The sequence below is a fragment of the Marmota flaviventris genome, chromosome 3, assembly GCF_047511675.1.
Source record: "Marmota flaviventris isolate mMarFla1 chromosome 3, mMarFla1.hap1, whole genome shotgun sequence".
NCBI lineage: Eukaryota > Metazoa > Chordata > Mammalia > Rodentia > Sciuridae > Marmota > Marmota flaviventris.
The window spans coordinates 19,999,690-20,017,409 of NC_092500.1; the positions used below are offsets into that span (position 1 = coordinate 19,999,690).

A 17,720-nucleotide genomic window follows, 5' to 3' on the forward strand; every position below is an offset into this window, starting at 1 on the left:
CACACAGAAGTAACTAAGGAAGGTAGTTGCTCTGGTTTGACTGTGTGTCCCTCAAAGTTTCATGTGCTGATAGCTTGTTCCCAGTTATCAGTGTTGAGGCGGGTGGGACCCTTAGGAAGTGGGGTCTGGTGAGAGGTGGGTCACTGGAAAGATCAATGTAGTTCTCATGGGATCCCAGTTAGTTCTTGTAATAGTGGGTCATAATCAAAAGAGCAAGCCTGACTCCTGAATCTCTCTGGTTTCCTGTGTCAGCATAAGATCTCACCTTCTTCTGTACATGGCTGTTTCCCTTTTTGTTTCTCTGCCATGTCAGGTTGCAACCTGGGTTTCCTTCACTAGAGGACAAAAAAAATACCCAATCTTGAATTTTCAGCCCCAAAACTATGAGCTAAATAAATTTCTTTTCTTTATAAAGTACCCAGTTTCAGTTATTTTGTTAAAGCAACATACATATATTAATGTGATGGAACTGCAAATTTGTTTGACTGTAATAATCATTTCACTATGTGTATATATATCAAAATATCATGTTGTATAGCTCAAAAATATAAAATAAAAATAAATTTTGAACACTTTAACAAGACAGATTCTGTAGTTCCTGAAGAAGACAGTAATTACAACATATTTCCTCCTCCCCAAATAGGCAGCTCCTTCCTAGAATAAGTTAGAACGTGCTAGTAGGCAGGGTCATAAAAGTAACTATCAATTATTATATTCCAATATCCACAAACTGCGTTTTCAAGCTCTTCATAGTGATTTCTAATTAATCTGTTTGATATCCCAAGAAGATAGATGGAAAAGGTGACGAAGAAAATAATATAGCTTCTCTGGAGGGTGAAGTAATTTCTCAGGCGCGATGCGGGTTTGATAGACCTCACATTGAAGGTCGTACTCTGCTATGATGCCTCTTAGTCTATGAGAAGAAAATACAACAGAATTTCAGGACAGCCAGCTGAAAATATTCCATGTGCATAAATTTATTTTAAATTTTATTGCATCACATTATACAAGCATTAAACATGGCTTCATGTTGATGACTATTTAAATGTGAAAATTCATCATTCATGTCAGTACGTTTTGGCTATTTACAAGTAAGGAATTTCTATGTACTTTATATATCTCTGTATTTGTATGTACATATGTAGGAATATATGACTATACATATGTACACACAGAAATACATCTATGGCCATACACATAGCTATAGATATGTCATATATAATAATCTCCTCAGAAAGATCTGAAATAAAAAAAAAAGAAAGAAAGAAAGAAAAAAAAGTTGTAAACAGGGTCTTGTCTGTGTCATTTGGTGACAGGGAATTAGGACCACATGATGATATCCTAGGAATGTGTGTCCAGGTGTCCGAATACCCTTTTTAGCCCAGTGTCTGTAAAATTCACATGGAATCGAATGCAAAAAAGGTAGCAAACAGGCTGAAAAACAGGCCCAGTATACAAGTTCCCCTTGGTTTTAAAAACTTGAGAATGTAACTGCCCGTGACGTGCATGCTTGCTTGGTCGAGAATGGTCTATGGATAGATAGCAATTGTGTGCTGGACTGCAACGTGATCTCACAGCAGCGGGACTCCACCACCCATCCTCACTGGGCGCCCAGCCTCCCTGCGGCTGCCGGTGTCTGCAACATGCGCTGCGGTTGCATTTTTAGTCATTCACTTGAATGTGCTTTTGCACAGCTGGGAGAAGTAAACAAAATTCAGGTCCTTGGCCTGGAAATGAAGTATAACCTGGAAAGGGAAAAGAAGGCATCAAGATCTGCTGTACCCCATGGCTTCCCAGGATGTGCAATGCTTTGTCCTGAGGAGGCATTCAAGGAATTTGTAACCCCAAACTGAGTCAGGTATGGCATCAACATTATGATGCCTGCTTTACAGAGGAGCAGACTGAGTCAGAGAACACAAGTGAAGCAACATGGCAACTGTCTTGGGAATGGTGACAGGCACGATGCTTTCAAGAAAAAAATGAACAATGGTCCCTGTGGGAGGAAAGCAGCTGGTAGGAGTGAGGCCAGAAGGAACTGCAGTGATTGATTGCCAGCCAGCATAGCATCAAGGTGTGGATAATGCCACTCAATTACACCTTGGTCTCTGGCCACTGGAGCTCTCAGGAGCAATTCTCTTTGGTAATGTTTGTCTCCCACCAGACCCAAAGCCATCCGCATACAGTTGACCTTTCTCCTCCAAAAAAAATGACCAGATCAAGAAAAGAGGTGATCAGAATGAGTAGACGGCCAAAGGCTTGGAGCACATCACAGAATCCCAGAAGGTTAAAGCAAGAATGTCTCCTAAAGTATTGTCTAGTCCAACTTCTTAACTTTTGAAAATGTAGAAGCTGAATCCACATGAATGCTCTGTGCAAAATCACACAAAAAGAGAAAGGAAAAGCCAGACATAGACTCTGGCAGACCACAACATGATGCTTAACAACAATACAAATCCTGGCTGGTATTCTATAGACTTTATTGCTTAGCAAATTTCTTATATACATTGCCTATTTGAGCTGCATATTAATTCTGCTCAATAGGCAGGCTCAGAGATGTTAACAATCTTCCCAAAGTCACATAGCCATATAGCAGACATGGTAAATTATGGACTAGCAAAACCTTTCTTGCCTTTAGTGTAGCCGAGTGTAGTTTGGACTTGAGTATTCAATATCTATGTACCACTTTTATTCCCGTGGGCTTGGGTCTAGGCTATTTTCTCCAAGTCCATCCTCATATTCAACTCATAATAACCTTTTGGACAATTAACATGGAACTGGGTTGATACACATTTATTAACTTAACAACAAATGCCTGAGCAGGTTATCTCCTACATCTTAGCCTACAGGGAAAGTAAAGAACATAATGTTCCCCTATGTATGTTGTTTTTCCTTTGGAGGCCAAAGTTGGAAAATGCCTTCAAAATCAGTTTTCAATCACACGAAGGAGAGAGAATGGAAAGGCAAGGAAGACAAAAGAAATCCTATAATAATATTAGGCTCATGGAGTATCAGAACAGAGAGCTGCTGTAAATATCTCATCACTGAGGACACTGAGGTCTAGAGAAATTGACTTATCCAAGGTTACACAACTAATAACTGATTGGTCAGGGAGGAAGTTTCAGAACCTTTTGGTAGGATGTGTGAGAACATTATGGAGTTTTCTCACAATGTATTCACCTTAATCCATCCTACCTTCATTAATCGAAGTGCATTTATTAGGTGCCCTGTGTCTAATATTACATTAGCTAGTTGGAAGAATAAGGATTATATTCCATAGAGATTTCGATTACTTAAAATTGTGTGGAAGGAGGTTGAGAACTATTCGAAGTCCATAAATTAACAATACAAATCAGTGTATTTCAATACATGTAGTACTTATGGCAATAAGCAGAGAAGTTTAGGAGGAATGTCAGTGGGCTGACAGTCTGGGGAAGCCTTCTTGGAGGGTATGGGTGCCGTGGATCAGGAAGCACTGCATGGGTGGTGGAGGCAAGGTCATGCTGGGTGAGATGAAAGGCTGACTTCAACCAGAAAACGGGGTGTGTTGCCCTGGATGCTAAAGAGAACCTCCTGGCTGGAGTAGAGGGAGAGGAAGGCTAACTCAGGGAACACCTGGGCCAGCTCGTAAAGGCCCTGACTGTCAGGCCAGAGTCTGCAGGGAGGTGAGAAGAGCAACCAGGAGGTGAGAAGCAGGGGAAGATCAAGTTGCAAAGATTAAGGGAACAAACTGGTTTTGGAAGCTTCTAAGGAGCTTATTTTAATCCCTGTTACTGGAACAATGGTGAGCTTTGTTTCAGCGTTTAAAGCAGCCCCTCCCATCCCCAGGCTCCTAGCCAGGGGCACACCTCTGCCCTACCTGGTCACGGCCACTCGTTGTGATGTGCTTTTCCATTTTTCTTCCTCTCCTTTCGTTCCTTCTGGAGGCGCTCCAGTTCCGCCTCGTACATCATCTCCTGGATCAGGTACTTCTCTCTCCTCATGCGATCCCTCAGATCTTTGGGGAGGTCTGGGATCAGATAGGAAATGAGGTGCTTTATACAGAACACGAGGTGCTAGAAACACAACAGAGGAGAACACAACAGAGTCAGGTGTGTGGTCCATCCCTCTCTGGAAGGAGCTCCAGGGATTGGCTCAAGCAGAAGCCTGTGGGGTGTGTGGGAAGTGGGATGGGGCTGGGGAGGCAGCGGAGATAAGATAACTGATGGGTGAGAGCTGAACAGGGTCTGAGCGCTCTACCCAGGGAAGAGGGAGAGCAGTCAGGGGAGAAGGTGTGGAAGGCACCCCTGGAGAGTTCAAAGGAGACCCAGAAGATCCTACACCCTGGAATCAGGAAACCTAAGAGTGGGTCCTGGCTTGGCAGCTCTCACTATCTCACAGCATCTGTCTATCTGATAAGTCATTTAACTGCTCTGAGCCTCCATTCACTCATCTATAGAATATGTGGTACAGTGAAAATTATAAGAAGACATTTAAAAATGCTTTGTAGATGGCCACATTTTTCATGAAACTTGGTCGTAAGAATTATCAGTAGATCCAGGGAAATGCTCCTTTCAGTTTTTGGTAAAACTGCCCCAAATTCTTTATCTGAAATACAAATAGGTGTAACTTTAGAATCATGGTGACTTCTGTTCATCTATATCCTGGAGACCAATAAAGTACCAGATGACAATGTAAAGGCCTTTAGAGTTCTCAAGCATTTATTAACGACAAAAATCGTGTTCAATGGTTGTGCTAACGATTCTTCATTTTATTTGAAACTTGATAAACTTGACACATAGATTACATACAATTCTGCCAATTAAGAAACTTTTCTGTGTGTCTCCGGTATTTTTATTTATTTTTTCAATATTTTTTAGTTGTAGATGGACACAATACCTTTATTGATTTATTTTTATATGATGCTGAGGATGGAACCTCACATGTACTAGGCAAAGTGCTCCACCACTGAGCTATAACCCCAGTCTGCTAGTATTTTGAAATAATTAACAATGACATGTTGAGAGGAAAGGAAAAGTTCTTCTTGAAAAGTTGAATACTAACCGAGTGAAGTCCCCTCTTTATTTTGTCTGAAAAACTGTAAGACTGTTAGGTTAAAATATCTTCTTCAAGTTGGGTATGGTGGCACATACCTGTAATCCCAGCAACTTTGGAGGCTGAGGCAGAAGGATCACAAGTTTGAGGCTAGCCTCAGCGACTTAACAAGGCTCTAAGCAACTCAGGGAAACCCTGTCTCAAAAAACATTTTTTAATAAGGGCTGAGGATGTGGCTTAGTAGTAAAGAGGCTCTGGGTTTAATCACCAGTACCCAAAACAAAAAACAAAATCTTCAAAAAGGAACTGACCCATCGAGAAGCTAATTTTCAGGAAAAAGCTGCTTAATATTATCTTTTCTTGGTTCTGTGGAGTGGAGAAAATAACCATGATGGAATAGTCTCCAAGAGTATGAAGAAATTTTACATTTATGACTAAAGTTGCAGGAATGCCAACTATTTTAATAGCAATATTCTAAAAGACTGAAAGGAAATAGATGATATATTTTTATTGACACATAATACAAGAAATTGCTAGAAGATTATACTTTATAAGTCTATTTTAAATCTTAGGTAATGAGTACTTATTTATGTGTTCGAGTATAAATAATTCCATGATGACATACAATCAGAGGTACCACTTGTAATATTCATTCATTTCAATGCTTCCAAACTATGTTCCTTGAATTCCTGCAACAGAATCATCGTGGAGGGCTAGTGAAAAAAAAAAAATCTTAGTCATGAAGTACCAGCATCTCTATAAATAGCAGTGGGAAACATTGTATTTTTCCTAAAGTTTAAGAATCACGGTCCTGAAATATTAAATTCAGAACCAATGATTTCTGACTTTTCCATTAACAATCAATCAGTAACGGATTTGCAAATATTTCTTGGAAAAATCAAACATTTCAATTAAAGAAAAAGAAAAGATAAAAAACACAACATAATATGATGATGCTACTTTTGGAAGTAGATAGTCACATTGCAAATACTCATCACTTAGCCTTTTGGATGGCTACTAGTGACTTCATTAGGTTAAAGAAAACAATGGAAATGGTTGAGAAAACTTACCTCAAACACAATGATAAAAGCCAATCGGGCTGCTAGAACGTGCCAGAACTGCAGTGTGTAGCCATAGGGCACAAGTGAATGAGGAGGGTCCCGGTAGTCTCTGTATCTATAAATGCACAAGAGAAAGTTACATTCCAAAGTATGATTTTTCTGACCATCAAATCTCTCCCAGCCCCACTATATAGTCCTCATTCACTGGAGCAAAGTGTGAAAAGCTTCTCTATACTAGATTATCTATTGCTTTGCTTGTCCAGCATTTCTTCTTCTGGTAAAATAATATCTCTTCTCCTCTGGGGAATCATCCATGGGATTGGACAGGGCTTGCCCCTCCCGCTCTCAACTCAAAGATGAGCCAGACTTCATCAGTAAGACTCATCATCAGTACATCTGTTAGAACCATGTGGATTATCATTAAATCCACCAGAGGTAAAAGCCTGGAATTGCTGGTGGCCATCGTAAGTTGTGTGGGGAGAGAGAGCCTGTTTGAGAATTGAGTAACTAAAACAAAGTGGAACCAGCAGTGAGGTAGGGTCCTACTGACCTCACTCATGTTTTGAGATCCAGTTGTTACTAAAGCCCATATCCCCTCTCTACTTTCTGATTTTTCTGAAACAATAAATCACTTTGTGCTTAAGTCAGTTTACACTGGATTCTTCCACTTGCTACTAGAGTCTTTTCTAAAATATCCTCCAGTAGCTTTTGAATCAGCATTAAATTACACAGATGTTTGTTGAGCACCTATTTGGGTTCAGGCACTATTCTAGGAACTTCAATTCATGTCTCTATTTTATCTTCACCATTATCGTGGCTATCATAGATGGGAAAACTGAAAAGTGACTTGTCGATGTCATAAAGTTTCCATGCATTTTGAACCCAGTATTCTTTACATTATCTCTAGAAATTTAGAATGATTTGGAATTATTGGTTGTATGACAGTTTTGCTATGTAGATATACCAAAATTCCTATCTCAATAAAAAATTATGATTATTTGGGTTCTCATGTGAGACAGTCTCTAACTTCAAAGTCAACGCTGATTTCCATATGAGGATACAGAATAATGTACTCTGAAGAGTATCTTTGAAACATATCAAGGAGAAAAAAAATTATGAGCTGTCACAATTATCATCATCACAATTACCATCTTAATTAGTATTAGTGTCTATGGATGGATACATAGCAATATGTATCATGATTATTTGTCATTAGAGTGATACTTGTGATGAAGAAATTAAGAAGGAATTGTGTTTTCTGCAGTATAGAAAACAAATGTTAATTCCTTTGCTTTAGTTATCTGCATTTCAGATACAGCCCAAGTAAATATTCTAGAAGTAAAGTAGCAATATGCATTTATCATACATATGTCTGACTATTAGACAAAAGTACATAAAAGAAAGGATCTTAAACTGTTTCTAGAGTTGTCTCGATTGACAACTTAAGCTTTTATACAATAGTGCTTACTATGGCTGAGAATTCTTTTTGATACATCAGTTTTCCTTATATATAAAATTGGAGTCTGTCTCACACATAACTCTACAATTCTTTTATTATATGCTTTTGCAGAGTATTATTGCAAATGCTTTTAGTTCCTGCTTCAACCTAAGCTTACCTCTGACTCTACTGATCTTTTCCATTAGGCAGAAGTTTGGAAAAAGGCCATGGGCAAATGCCATCTGGGCCTTTTATTTTGTTTGTTGCACTGGGAACTTAACCCAGGGCCTCCTGCATGCTAAGCTCTTGCACTCTACCACTAAGCTGCACCTCCAGCCCTGTTTCTCTTCTTTTGATGTGGTGCTATGTATTTGCAAAATGACTGGTTTCCTGTTCCCTGGCACTTGTACAAAAAAAACACTTCCTTCTGCCGCTGTAGAAACAGCCATGAAGACGAGTTTCAAAGCTCATAAAATCAAAGTCATACTCTTTTAATCTTCAAAGACATTAGGTAGTCCAGTGGCATTAATGTTTGGAAGAAATTTTTCGAAGGGACTCAGAAATGTTTTCAGAAAACGACTTTTCAGTTCTTGGCTTCATTTTTACATATAGAAAGGCAGACTATTCCCTTTTAGCTTAAGTTGATGCATTTCTTAAAGCTGCCTCTATTTCTTAAGAAATGGATGACTGGCTTGTAAACAACATTTTTCTAGCACCAGGTATAGTTACTTCATTCCCATTTTCAAACTGTGAAAATGAGAGTAGATATGTATCAGAAAGAGTGAAAAGTGAACCTCCTGGGACCCCCACCCAAGTTAAGACATAGAACGTGATCAGTGGTTTATAAATTCTTTGCTCCCATTCCCAGCCACCCTGAGAAGTCACTGCTATTCTAATTTTTTTAACAACCATCCTCTCGATTTTCTTTTAGAGTTTTGCCACCTACATAGGTTTTCCTAAATAAATAGTGCTTGGGTTTTCTCCTTGAACTCTATATAGATGAAATCATACTGTATACATTTTTCTGCAATGGCATCTTTAGTTGTGCAATATACTTTTGAGGTCTCATTTTATCCCATTTTCTATGTATCTGATAACCACAACAATATCTTTATCCTTTTCATTTCTATACATCATTAAGATCCTCAGGTACAAAGAATTGGCCCAATCATAATTCTTAATTTTTACAACATGAATTTGTTTCATTCATGGTCCTCTTTTAATTAATTTTTATATTGATTTATTTAAAACTTTAATCATATAAAGAACTCTCATAAATCCAACATGAAGCCCCCAAACTAAAACACTACCAGGAACTTACAGATACCTCTATACTCCTCCTTCATCCCCTTCCTCTGCCTCCCCTCTGCTGAATTTCATTTTGATCAACACATATTTGTGTGTGCGTGTATATATGCATACATTTGTCTGAATATTATACTGCTTAGTTTCATTTGTTTTGAACATGACCAAAGGACACTATACTGTATAGTTGTCTGGGGCTTATTTTTTACAGTACCACATTACAAGATGCACTTCTGTACACTTCTTCACTTCTGTACAACAGATTTCTGTGTGCATATTGTACAGTTGTTTATATAGTATATGTTTAGATTTACTCATGGAGTGGTCACTTATGTTTTCCCTCAGCTTCTCTAACCATGGAAGGCCTAGAAACAAAACTCAAGTCCACCCAGTGCAACAAGTTCTCTTTGGGTAAAAGTTGGCTGCAACAATCTGCGTACTACTCTGGGTTCTGCCTTCATTTAGTTTTGGCTAGAGGATACCAATTTTTCTTCCTAGGTCATTAATGTACTTGAGAAGACATTTAAAAAATTTTATCCACATGTTCAGAAGTTTGCAGCCTGAGAGCTGTTTCAAGTACACCTGTTACATGACTAAAAATAGAAGTCCCATGTTTCTATTTTTCAGGATGGAATATATACATCCAACCCACCTCTGTATTCCATCCCATTTCCCTGCTTTCCCTCTCCTGAATTTCATCTTTATCATTAACACACACATACACACACACACATCAATAAATACATACATATTTGTTGAATAAATAAATAAATAAATAATTATATATACACACACACAAATATATATAACCCTCAATTTAAAAACTTTGAATAAATCTGAAAATACTATTTTAGTACAGTTTTATGCTAAATAATGCTAAACAAAACATCCATAATTTAAATTAATGATAACAGCATTGACAATCCCATTCATATTAGTAATTTGTAGAAGGTATTTTATGCTATTATGTGGGACAAATAGGAAGAATTATGAGTCAGGAAGCAAAACATGAAACAAGCTCTCCATTTTATCTTATTTATTAATGACTGAAAGGTTCTTAACTTCAAAAAATATTTGGTGTTTTATTTTGAACCGTTTTATACTTGGACTCCTGTATGCCTCTAACAATCCTTGCTCGATCACTCTATGTATGAAACGGTCTCATGAGCACATGGAATATCTATTGAAGCAGGGAGGCATCAACTACTGTTGCTTGGTTGCTTACTTCCCAACCAGCTTTCAGCAGGGAGCAGGACTGTACTATTTTCCAGCCACTTTTCCTCATTTGACTTGTTCATACATGTGGAAGGAGGAAAGAAGTCGTCTGGTGTCACCTGACAGTCATTGGATCACCCGTGACGTGGTATGAGTATTTAAAGGGGTGGACTATGTGGTGTTGCTGCATAGCAATGGGGCCCACCTGGCTTCTCTTATGATTTCTTGTCCTATTGGAGTTAGCTGTTCATGTCCAAGGTCATTGGACATTCATGTCTCCATTGTCTACATGATGAGTATAGAGTGTGTCACTTGTTCTTATAGGCCAAACCAGTTTCCGCTCTCTAGGGTCTAGCTTCTTAGACTGGGACTAAGTAAACAAATCTGGGCTTCTGTAAGTCCCAAACATCTAGCTTATATGCCTGTGCCCATTTCACTGAGAAAAGAACTGTAGGCAAAAGAAAGAGAACGGGTGAATATACTTTTCAGAGTGTAGTTAAGAGGGTAACTTATAAAAGAAGGGTCATCTCATTTGGGCTCACAGAAAGCTGAAAATTCCTATCCAAGGGCATTGTTTATTAACTCCAGAAAGAACTACACTGGAGCCTCAGTATTACAGCTCTTCCCAGAGAGTCCTTTCCAGGTCTTTGCGGCATGTGGGAGAGTGTTACAGAGTGGCATGTGGTCCCTTTGCTAATGAATCTATTTAAAAAAAAAAACACTGTGATGAAAGTTAGGAGCCTTGAGTTCTACCTCCAGTCTTGTTGTGTCTTTTTAGACAAATCAAATACCACGACTGGGTCCTCTGCTTCCCATGCTGTCAATGAGGGGTTGAAGTGGCTCATTACATAGTCCCTCTATCCAAGGGTCCTCATGTTTTTGCTACTGGGAAAGCACAGAATATCATGATGGGAAATCCACAAAATTCTCATGACATCAACCAAAGTAGTAGGAGAAAAGATGCATTTGAACTTGATTCATTAAGCTTTTGATAAGTGATTTTTCTCATCTGGGATAATACTTCCTACCTTTGAAGGTTGATGTAATTATTAAATAAAATAACAGTTCCTGGCATATGGTAGGTGCTCAACAAATTCTTGTTCACATAATAATGAATAGGTAAATATCAAGAGGAACAGCTTGATTTCCTCTTAGAGGGGGAGACAGAGTGACAGTGAACATGTGTTGCAGAGGCTACTGAGGTAAAATCTGCAATCAGCTGGGACTCTGCTCATACATCTGAGTTGTTGAACATTTGGATGTGTCATGTTTTTCAGTATGGACAAGAGGGAGAAATGAACCAGGACAAGTGCTCTCAACAGCTGTCACTCAAACCACCTGTTCTTGGATCAGCTATATAAGTCTTCACCACTATATTATCAGTTTTCCCCTTTAAACCAGAAGTTCTCTAACTTCAACTGCACCTGGGTGCTTTACACTACTGATATCTGAGTTTCAGCTCCTGAGAGTCTGTTTTAGTTGGCTTGGTTAGCACCCTGACAGGAGGTGTTTTTTAAATTCCACAGGGGATCTATAAATGCACAGTCAAGGCTGTGAACTACCATTTTAAACCCACTCAACCAGAAAGGGGTATGGGAGCAAAATCACCCCTTGGGAGACCTAGCCCAGCTCTGGCAGAGCCACTCTCAGAGTTCCGCACTTACCTGCAGTACTTGAGAGGAGTCCCTGAGAACTCACTGCCATCAGATTCAGGCTCAGACCGGTTCTCAAAGTCAGAAATTCGAAACACAGACAAGCTGGCATTCACATAGCCAACCATGCACCTGAAAGAGAATACAAATGTTATAATTAGAACACTGATCAGCCCTCCACCTCTAATTCACTCAAGGTTTTCTTCATAGAAGTCCCCGCAGTTGCAAGTGCCTTGAGCTACCCCTACCTTGTCGTAAGAACTGAAGCTGGGATTTGCTGAAAAGCCCTGGGCATATTGAATCAGGAGGGAGTCATTTCTTTTTTTCTAATCCCTTTGGTGCAGAATCATCATACAGAACATCATGACCCCAACCAATGCTTCAGCAAAATAGGTGAAACAGAGAGCCCATGATGGGCATCAATCCGCATGGGAGTCACAGCCCCTTTTGTTGAGGATAAACACATACACAAATGCATTCCTTCTTTAAAAGTGAAGGAACTCATTCAAAACACCTAGAACATGATAGGGCAAACACGGTCCCCCTCCCACCCAGAACTCGCATCATATGCGCCAGACATGCTGCACTCTGAATCCATCCTACACGGTGTTTGGGCCTCTTTTCTGTTGGAATTCCTCACCCTTTCTTACTTATTCTTCAATGGTCAGTTGAAACACCATCCCTTCTGGAAAGACGTCCCCATTGAGAACCACACATGACTTTCACTCTGTGCTGGGAGGCAGTACGCTAGAATACTAAAGTCTTGGGCTTTAGGGTCAAATCTTAGCTCTGCTGTTTTCTAGCCACATAATCTTGGCAAGTTATGTGATGTGTGTGTTGGGGGTAGAGCACAGAGGCATGGGGGATTGAACCCAGGGCCTTGCACTTGCCAGGCAAGTGCTCCACCACCGTGTTACACTCCCAGCCCTTGTAACTTCTCTCAGAGACAAAAGCACCCGCCTCAGAGGGTCATTGTGAGTATTAAATTAAATGAAGTATGTCCAGCATGTGCTCCGGTGCTTAGCCTCCAGCAAGATAAATGTGAGTGGTGATTATTCATGTTATTTATTTCTTGCACCTAACGGGAAGGCCATAAATAATTACTGACTGAATGAATAAATCATAGTCTTGATTCTCTTCATTAACATGTCTGATGTGATTATCCTGAGCTGCTGACATTAAGCCAAAATGGTGACGTGAGCAGTTCTACATGTTGTCTTGCTTGAGACAAATCACTGGATTTATCATGGCCTTAAAGAAATAAAAATCCAATGGAGTTCAAAGCCCCATCTGTCTAGTCACTCACAGGTTACACAAAAGGTCAGTGGGTGTGTGACATGCCTCCACCCTCCCCTATTTTGATTCTGAAGAGCTGTTAGCACTGATGGCTCCCTCATCTATGAACTGCCCAGAGCTTGACATGAAAATAAATCAGTGCCTTGATGGTTATTAGATGTCACAGAGAGGGGGCTGGATTTTATGAAATACAGACTCTAGCAGAGCATTCTCAAGAGCTGAGCAGTAGGAAGAGAAAGGCGCTTTAGAAACTGACCCCACACTGGCCCAGCATTGAAATGGAATATTCCTGACTTCTCCTTCACTCTTATCTCACAAAGCAGCCCTGAGGCTTGATTGAGATTAAAGCTTCTGTCTGTTGCTTGCTCTCTTTAAAAACATTATTGACAAAATCTAAATTGAACACCTGTCCCATGGACAGTATCCTTCATTTTTCATCCCTAAGAATAAAGAGGATATATCTGTGAACCTATATATTAAGTATATGCACATAAAGCCAGTCACAAGCCCATGTGGAAATTGCATCTTTAATGAGTGGTCATCACTCTATCTGAGTGCAAAGAATCAAATGTGGGCCTAATATAGGAATGTGTAGTCTTCCCAGAGTCAGAGAAGAAGAGGGGCTGCTCATGCTGAGCTCTCGAGGCATCTTGCTAATTCTTTTCACCCCAGTAGAATCTTAGCTATTGCCAACATCAAATCGTTGAAGCTATCATGATGATACAGTTTGGATGTGAGGTGTCCCCTGAAAACTCACGTGTAAGACAATGCAAGAACGTTCAGAGAAGAAACGATTGGGTTGTGAGAGCCTTAACCCTATCAGTGATTTCATCCCCTGATAGAGATTAACTGAATGGTAACTGAAGTGGTAGGGTGTGGCTGGAGGAGGTGGGCATGGCTTTGGGTATATATTTGTATCTGGTCAGTGGAGTCTTTCTGCTTCCTGATCTGTGATGTGAGCTGCTGGCCTCTGCCACCACCCTCTCGTGCCTTGATGTTCATCCTCACCGGGAGCCCTGAGGAATGGAGCTGGTCTTCTATGGACTAAGACCTCTGAAACCATGAGCTCTCAAGTGGACTCTTCCTCCTCTGAAATTGTTCTGGTCAGATCTTTTAGTCACAGCAACAAGATTTCCCACCCTTTTTCTGTATTTAGTCCAGTTGATGGTCTCCATGGGTCAACTCACTCAGGTACTGTTAGAGTAGGAGGGACTCAGACATAGCAGATCCCACAGGGGAAGTGAGTGGTACCAAAACAAGAAGACGCAGGGGGAAAAGAGGTATCAGGTAAAGGAATTGCTGCAATGATAAAGTCAATTTTCTTAAAGGGCAGGTAGGTGGGCTCTGATGGCATTATCAAGAAAAGAAATTCAGAAAACGTCTTATGGAAGAATAGCATTGTTTGAATTAGGAAACATCTGTTTCAACTAACTTCTAAAAACATCAAATTCATTTTAATGTGAGAACTAGAGGTTTAGATCAGGGCTAACGTACTTGCCTAGCATGCACAAGTTTCTGGGTTCAGCACCCCAGTACCACATACACATACACCCCAAACAAAAGCAAAATGAAAACTTCAAATGTAAGAGTTCTGCTTTTAAAACCTTCATTACTAATTGTTTTCAATCCTTTAATATACAGGAAAAGGATGGACCAGTGACCATTATCACCAGTTTTAAGAGAAAGAGCAGAACCAGAAGTTGACTTTAAAGTTTGTGGATTTCAGAAAAAAAACTCACTGAAGAATGTTTTTGAATTATGCTACCAAACTTGTCTTTGAGATTCAGGATATTGTGGCACCAATGCCCTGGAGGTAGGAATCAAAGACTGAAAAAGCTAAGGGAAATTTGATTGGTTTTATACATTTAAAATCAAGTATGCTTTATAGATAAAGGTTCTCAGGCTAATAAGATGAGGATAGAAGAAAGTTCTGATTTCATTGCAACGTCTGATTTGTTGCAATAAAAATGTCCAGTATTATGAATGAGATGAGAAAGACCTCTGCACAGTAAACTTTATCTTTTAAAAAACAACTTTGCGAATGGCGATGGTATCAACTGATTTAAGTGATTCTGACTTTGTACAAATATGTTACTTATTATTTATTAAGCAATATATTTGTAGGCAATTCTGTGCACATTTGAGCACTGAGTTCTTGATCAAGGTTTAACCCCTTATGAACCGCTGTTTTTATGGAAACATCAGCTTTGATTTATATCACTAACTAAGGTCATCATTTTGGGGCATATACCTCATGAAAACTTTAAGGCCTGCATGTGTCTCCATGGAATGTTTCAAAAATCATTACCTCATGTCTTCCTGATAATGAAATAATGACTTTATTATATTCAGTGGGAGAAAAGTAATCCAACTGGTTATTTGTGCTGCCTGGAAAAATATTTAGTTTGTGGACTGAAATTTTAACTCTCGTCGGCAGAAAAATTTTATAATACACATCTTCATGTTTTTACTTCATAACTTTTGTCTCTTGATGCCTGCTCAGAATTCTCTAAGCTTCTTTCTAAAGAACTCAAGTGAAGACACCCTGAAAGAGGAGGTGACCTCATTTGGCAAATAATGAGTAATCTGAGGTCGAATCAACCTAGCTAGAAGAGAATTAATATGTCTGGAGGAGAGAAAAAAAAAACATTTGAAAAAAACCCTTTGTGTACAAAATGTGTAGAGGACATTGTTTCAAACCATTTATTTTAAGATCTGACTGAAAAATGAGAATGTCTCCCCCCTTCCCTACAGTGATGCTACTGAAGATGTGATGGCTGAGTATCTGTGACAATAGAGGGGCTGTGCTTGGAAGAAACAGGTGTAAACGACGTGGTCCTCATTCTCAAGTAGTTTACACTGTGGTTGGAAATGATACCCACATCACAGCCAGGAACAACCAGAGGCAGACCGAAAGGTGCTGGCACAGGAGTAGGTAAAGAAAGGCTGTTGGAAAAAGGAGATTCTATGCCAGGAAAGGCCAAAAGAACAGTAAGGAGGAGACACGGATGAACCTTGGAGTTCTGAAGAAGCAAGGAGATTGGGTTTGGATGGAGGACTTTTGCTTGAGGTTCAATTTAAACTGAAATATGGCATTTCCTTAGCTGGATTTAAAACATAAGTGGATTTGACGACCGCATATCCTGCCCCACCAAACCCATGACCTTGTAAAATTTGACAAAGTTATTACTAAGTTCAATCATTTCTAAAGCATTTCTAAATTGGAAAAAGAAGAAAAAGTCCTGGAAAGTAATAGAGTTACTGCTGGGGCAGAAAATAAGATTCATGAAGAAACATATGTAAATATAACTCTTTGAAAACAAGAAAAATGACCAATGGATTAAAAAGGCAGATCTATAAATCCAAAGTGGCAGAGGGCTCTTAAGTTAAAGAGCAAGGTTTACAAAGAACATTAGAGCCCCGAGGAACCCAATAAAACTGAAATAAGGAGGCTATTAGGTAAATTTTAATCATCATGAACATAACCTAGCAGAATGCTAAATTCTAAAAGCTTTGATTTACTGTCTGCTATGCAGAAATGTGTCCATTGTATTTTTTAGTTCTCCAAAAACCAAGACAGGTTTCACCATTATTGGAATTAGAAAGAACTGAAATAACTGTTAAGACCTAAATCCCAGGGGTTAGTTGAGCCAGATGACCATGTCCCCTTGGCTCCTGGGGAGGGCCGTGCAACTCTGAACGGAGCTCTATGAGTGTGCTTTAACTCGGTGTGGCTCCAACAGCAACTCTGCCTTCTGATTCTGGATTTAGCCTCCCTTAATCTTTTCCTGCTCCTCAGAGTGAGGATAATTATGCATGTCCCAATCACAGGGCTGTTTCAAAAATCAAATGCAAAATATGTGACAGTAGCTTGAATAAAGGTAAGCTTTTTTGGGTTGAGCCAAGCAGAGAATGTTGACAACGCGTTGTGATTAGAAAGAAATGCTGGGTGGTATAGTCTAGGTCTTTCAAATTTCTCTTAAAATGGGACGGTATGCTCACTTAAAGATGCTAGATAATTAGTATTTCATGGCCACATGATTATGGGAGTAAAGAAACTCACAGAAGTCTCTTCAAATAGCTGGATTGTGAGTTTTATTACATTTCTCAATCATACATGCCTTAGTGCATTTATGCAGAATTAATAATAAAATTGGACCCAGGCCAGGTATGCATAATTCAATGGGCTTGATTTGGTGGCACTTTACTCCTTTGGGCTGATCAAACTACAATGGCTACGTTGGACACATTTATTTGGCTCAGACTAGTGAACCAGTAGTAGGCAGCAGCCCACGTGAGACTTCTGGGGCATCCAGAAGACCTTGTAATCTTAAAACATACTCCACTCTGACCTACAGTTCCACAATTAGATTATTATTTTGACTTTATGGATTTTTAAAGTAAGTTAAGACTTCTTGAACTTTTTTTTTTAAGTACAGAAAAGAAAGTGAGGTAACTTATTACAATGCTGCCTAGGTTTCTATCTACCATATATATATAGATAGAATATATATATATATATATATAGTGGCTGACTTTGCAAACAGAATTGTGCCCCAATTTGACTGAAGAAATACAGACACTGTCTGACTTGTTTGATCCTCAACCCTTCAGTAGATCTGGGATCTGTTGTTCTCCTTTTTGGCTGGAAGTATCATTACATCATAATTCCCCACCCCCCACCACCGTAGGCCTTATTATCAGGCTTATGTGCCACATACC

General features: G+C 39.4%; 1 protein-coding gene across 9 annotated transcripts in view; it reads right to left on the reverse strand.

Moving 5' to 3' along the window:
* Positions 1-1,024: 1,024 nt before the first annotated feature.
* Ano4 (anoctamin 4) overlaps positions 1,025-17,720 on the reverse strand; it is a 310,833-nt gene continuing 294,137 nt past the window's right edge. For 6 of the 9 annotated variants that reach the window (XM_071609597.1, XM_027928930.2, XM_071609600.1 and 3 more), the window contains 4 exons: positions 11,715-11,834; positions 6,102-6,207; positions 3,857-4,052; positions 1,025-1,745 (listed from right to left, as the gene is read on the reverse strand). In XM_071609597.1, the coding sequence (XP_071465698.1) occupies positions 3,861-4,052; positions 6,102-6,207; positions 11,715-11,834 (418 nt within the window). In that variant the 3' untranslated portion in view covers positions 1,025-1,745; positions 3,857-3,860. Of the gene's footprint in view, positions 1,746-3,856; positions 5,745-6,101; positions 6,208-11,714; positions 11,835-17,720 lie in introns of those variants that run through there. The other 3 variants (XM_071609599.1, XM_071609601.1, XM_071609598.1) reach the window with 3 other exon arrangements.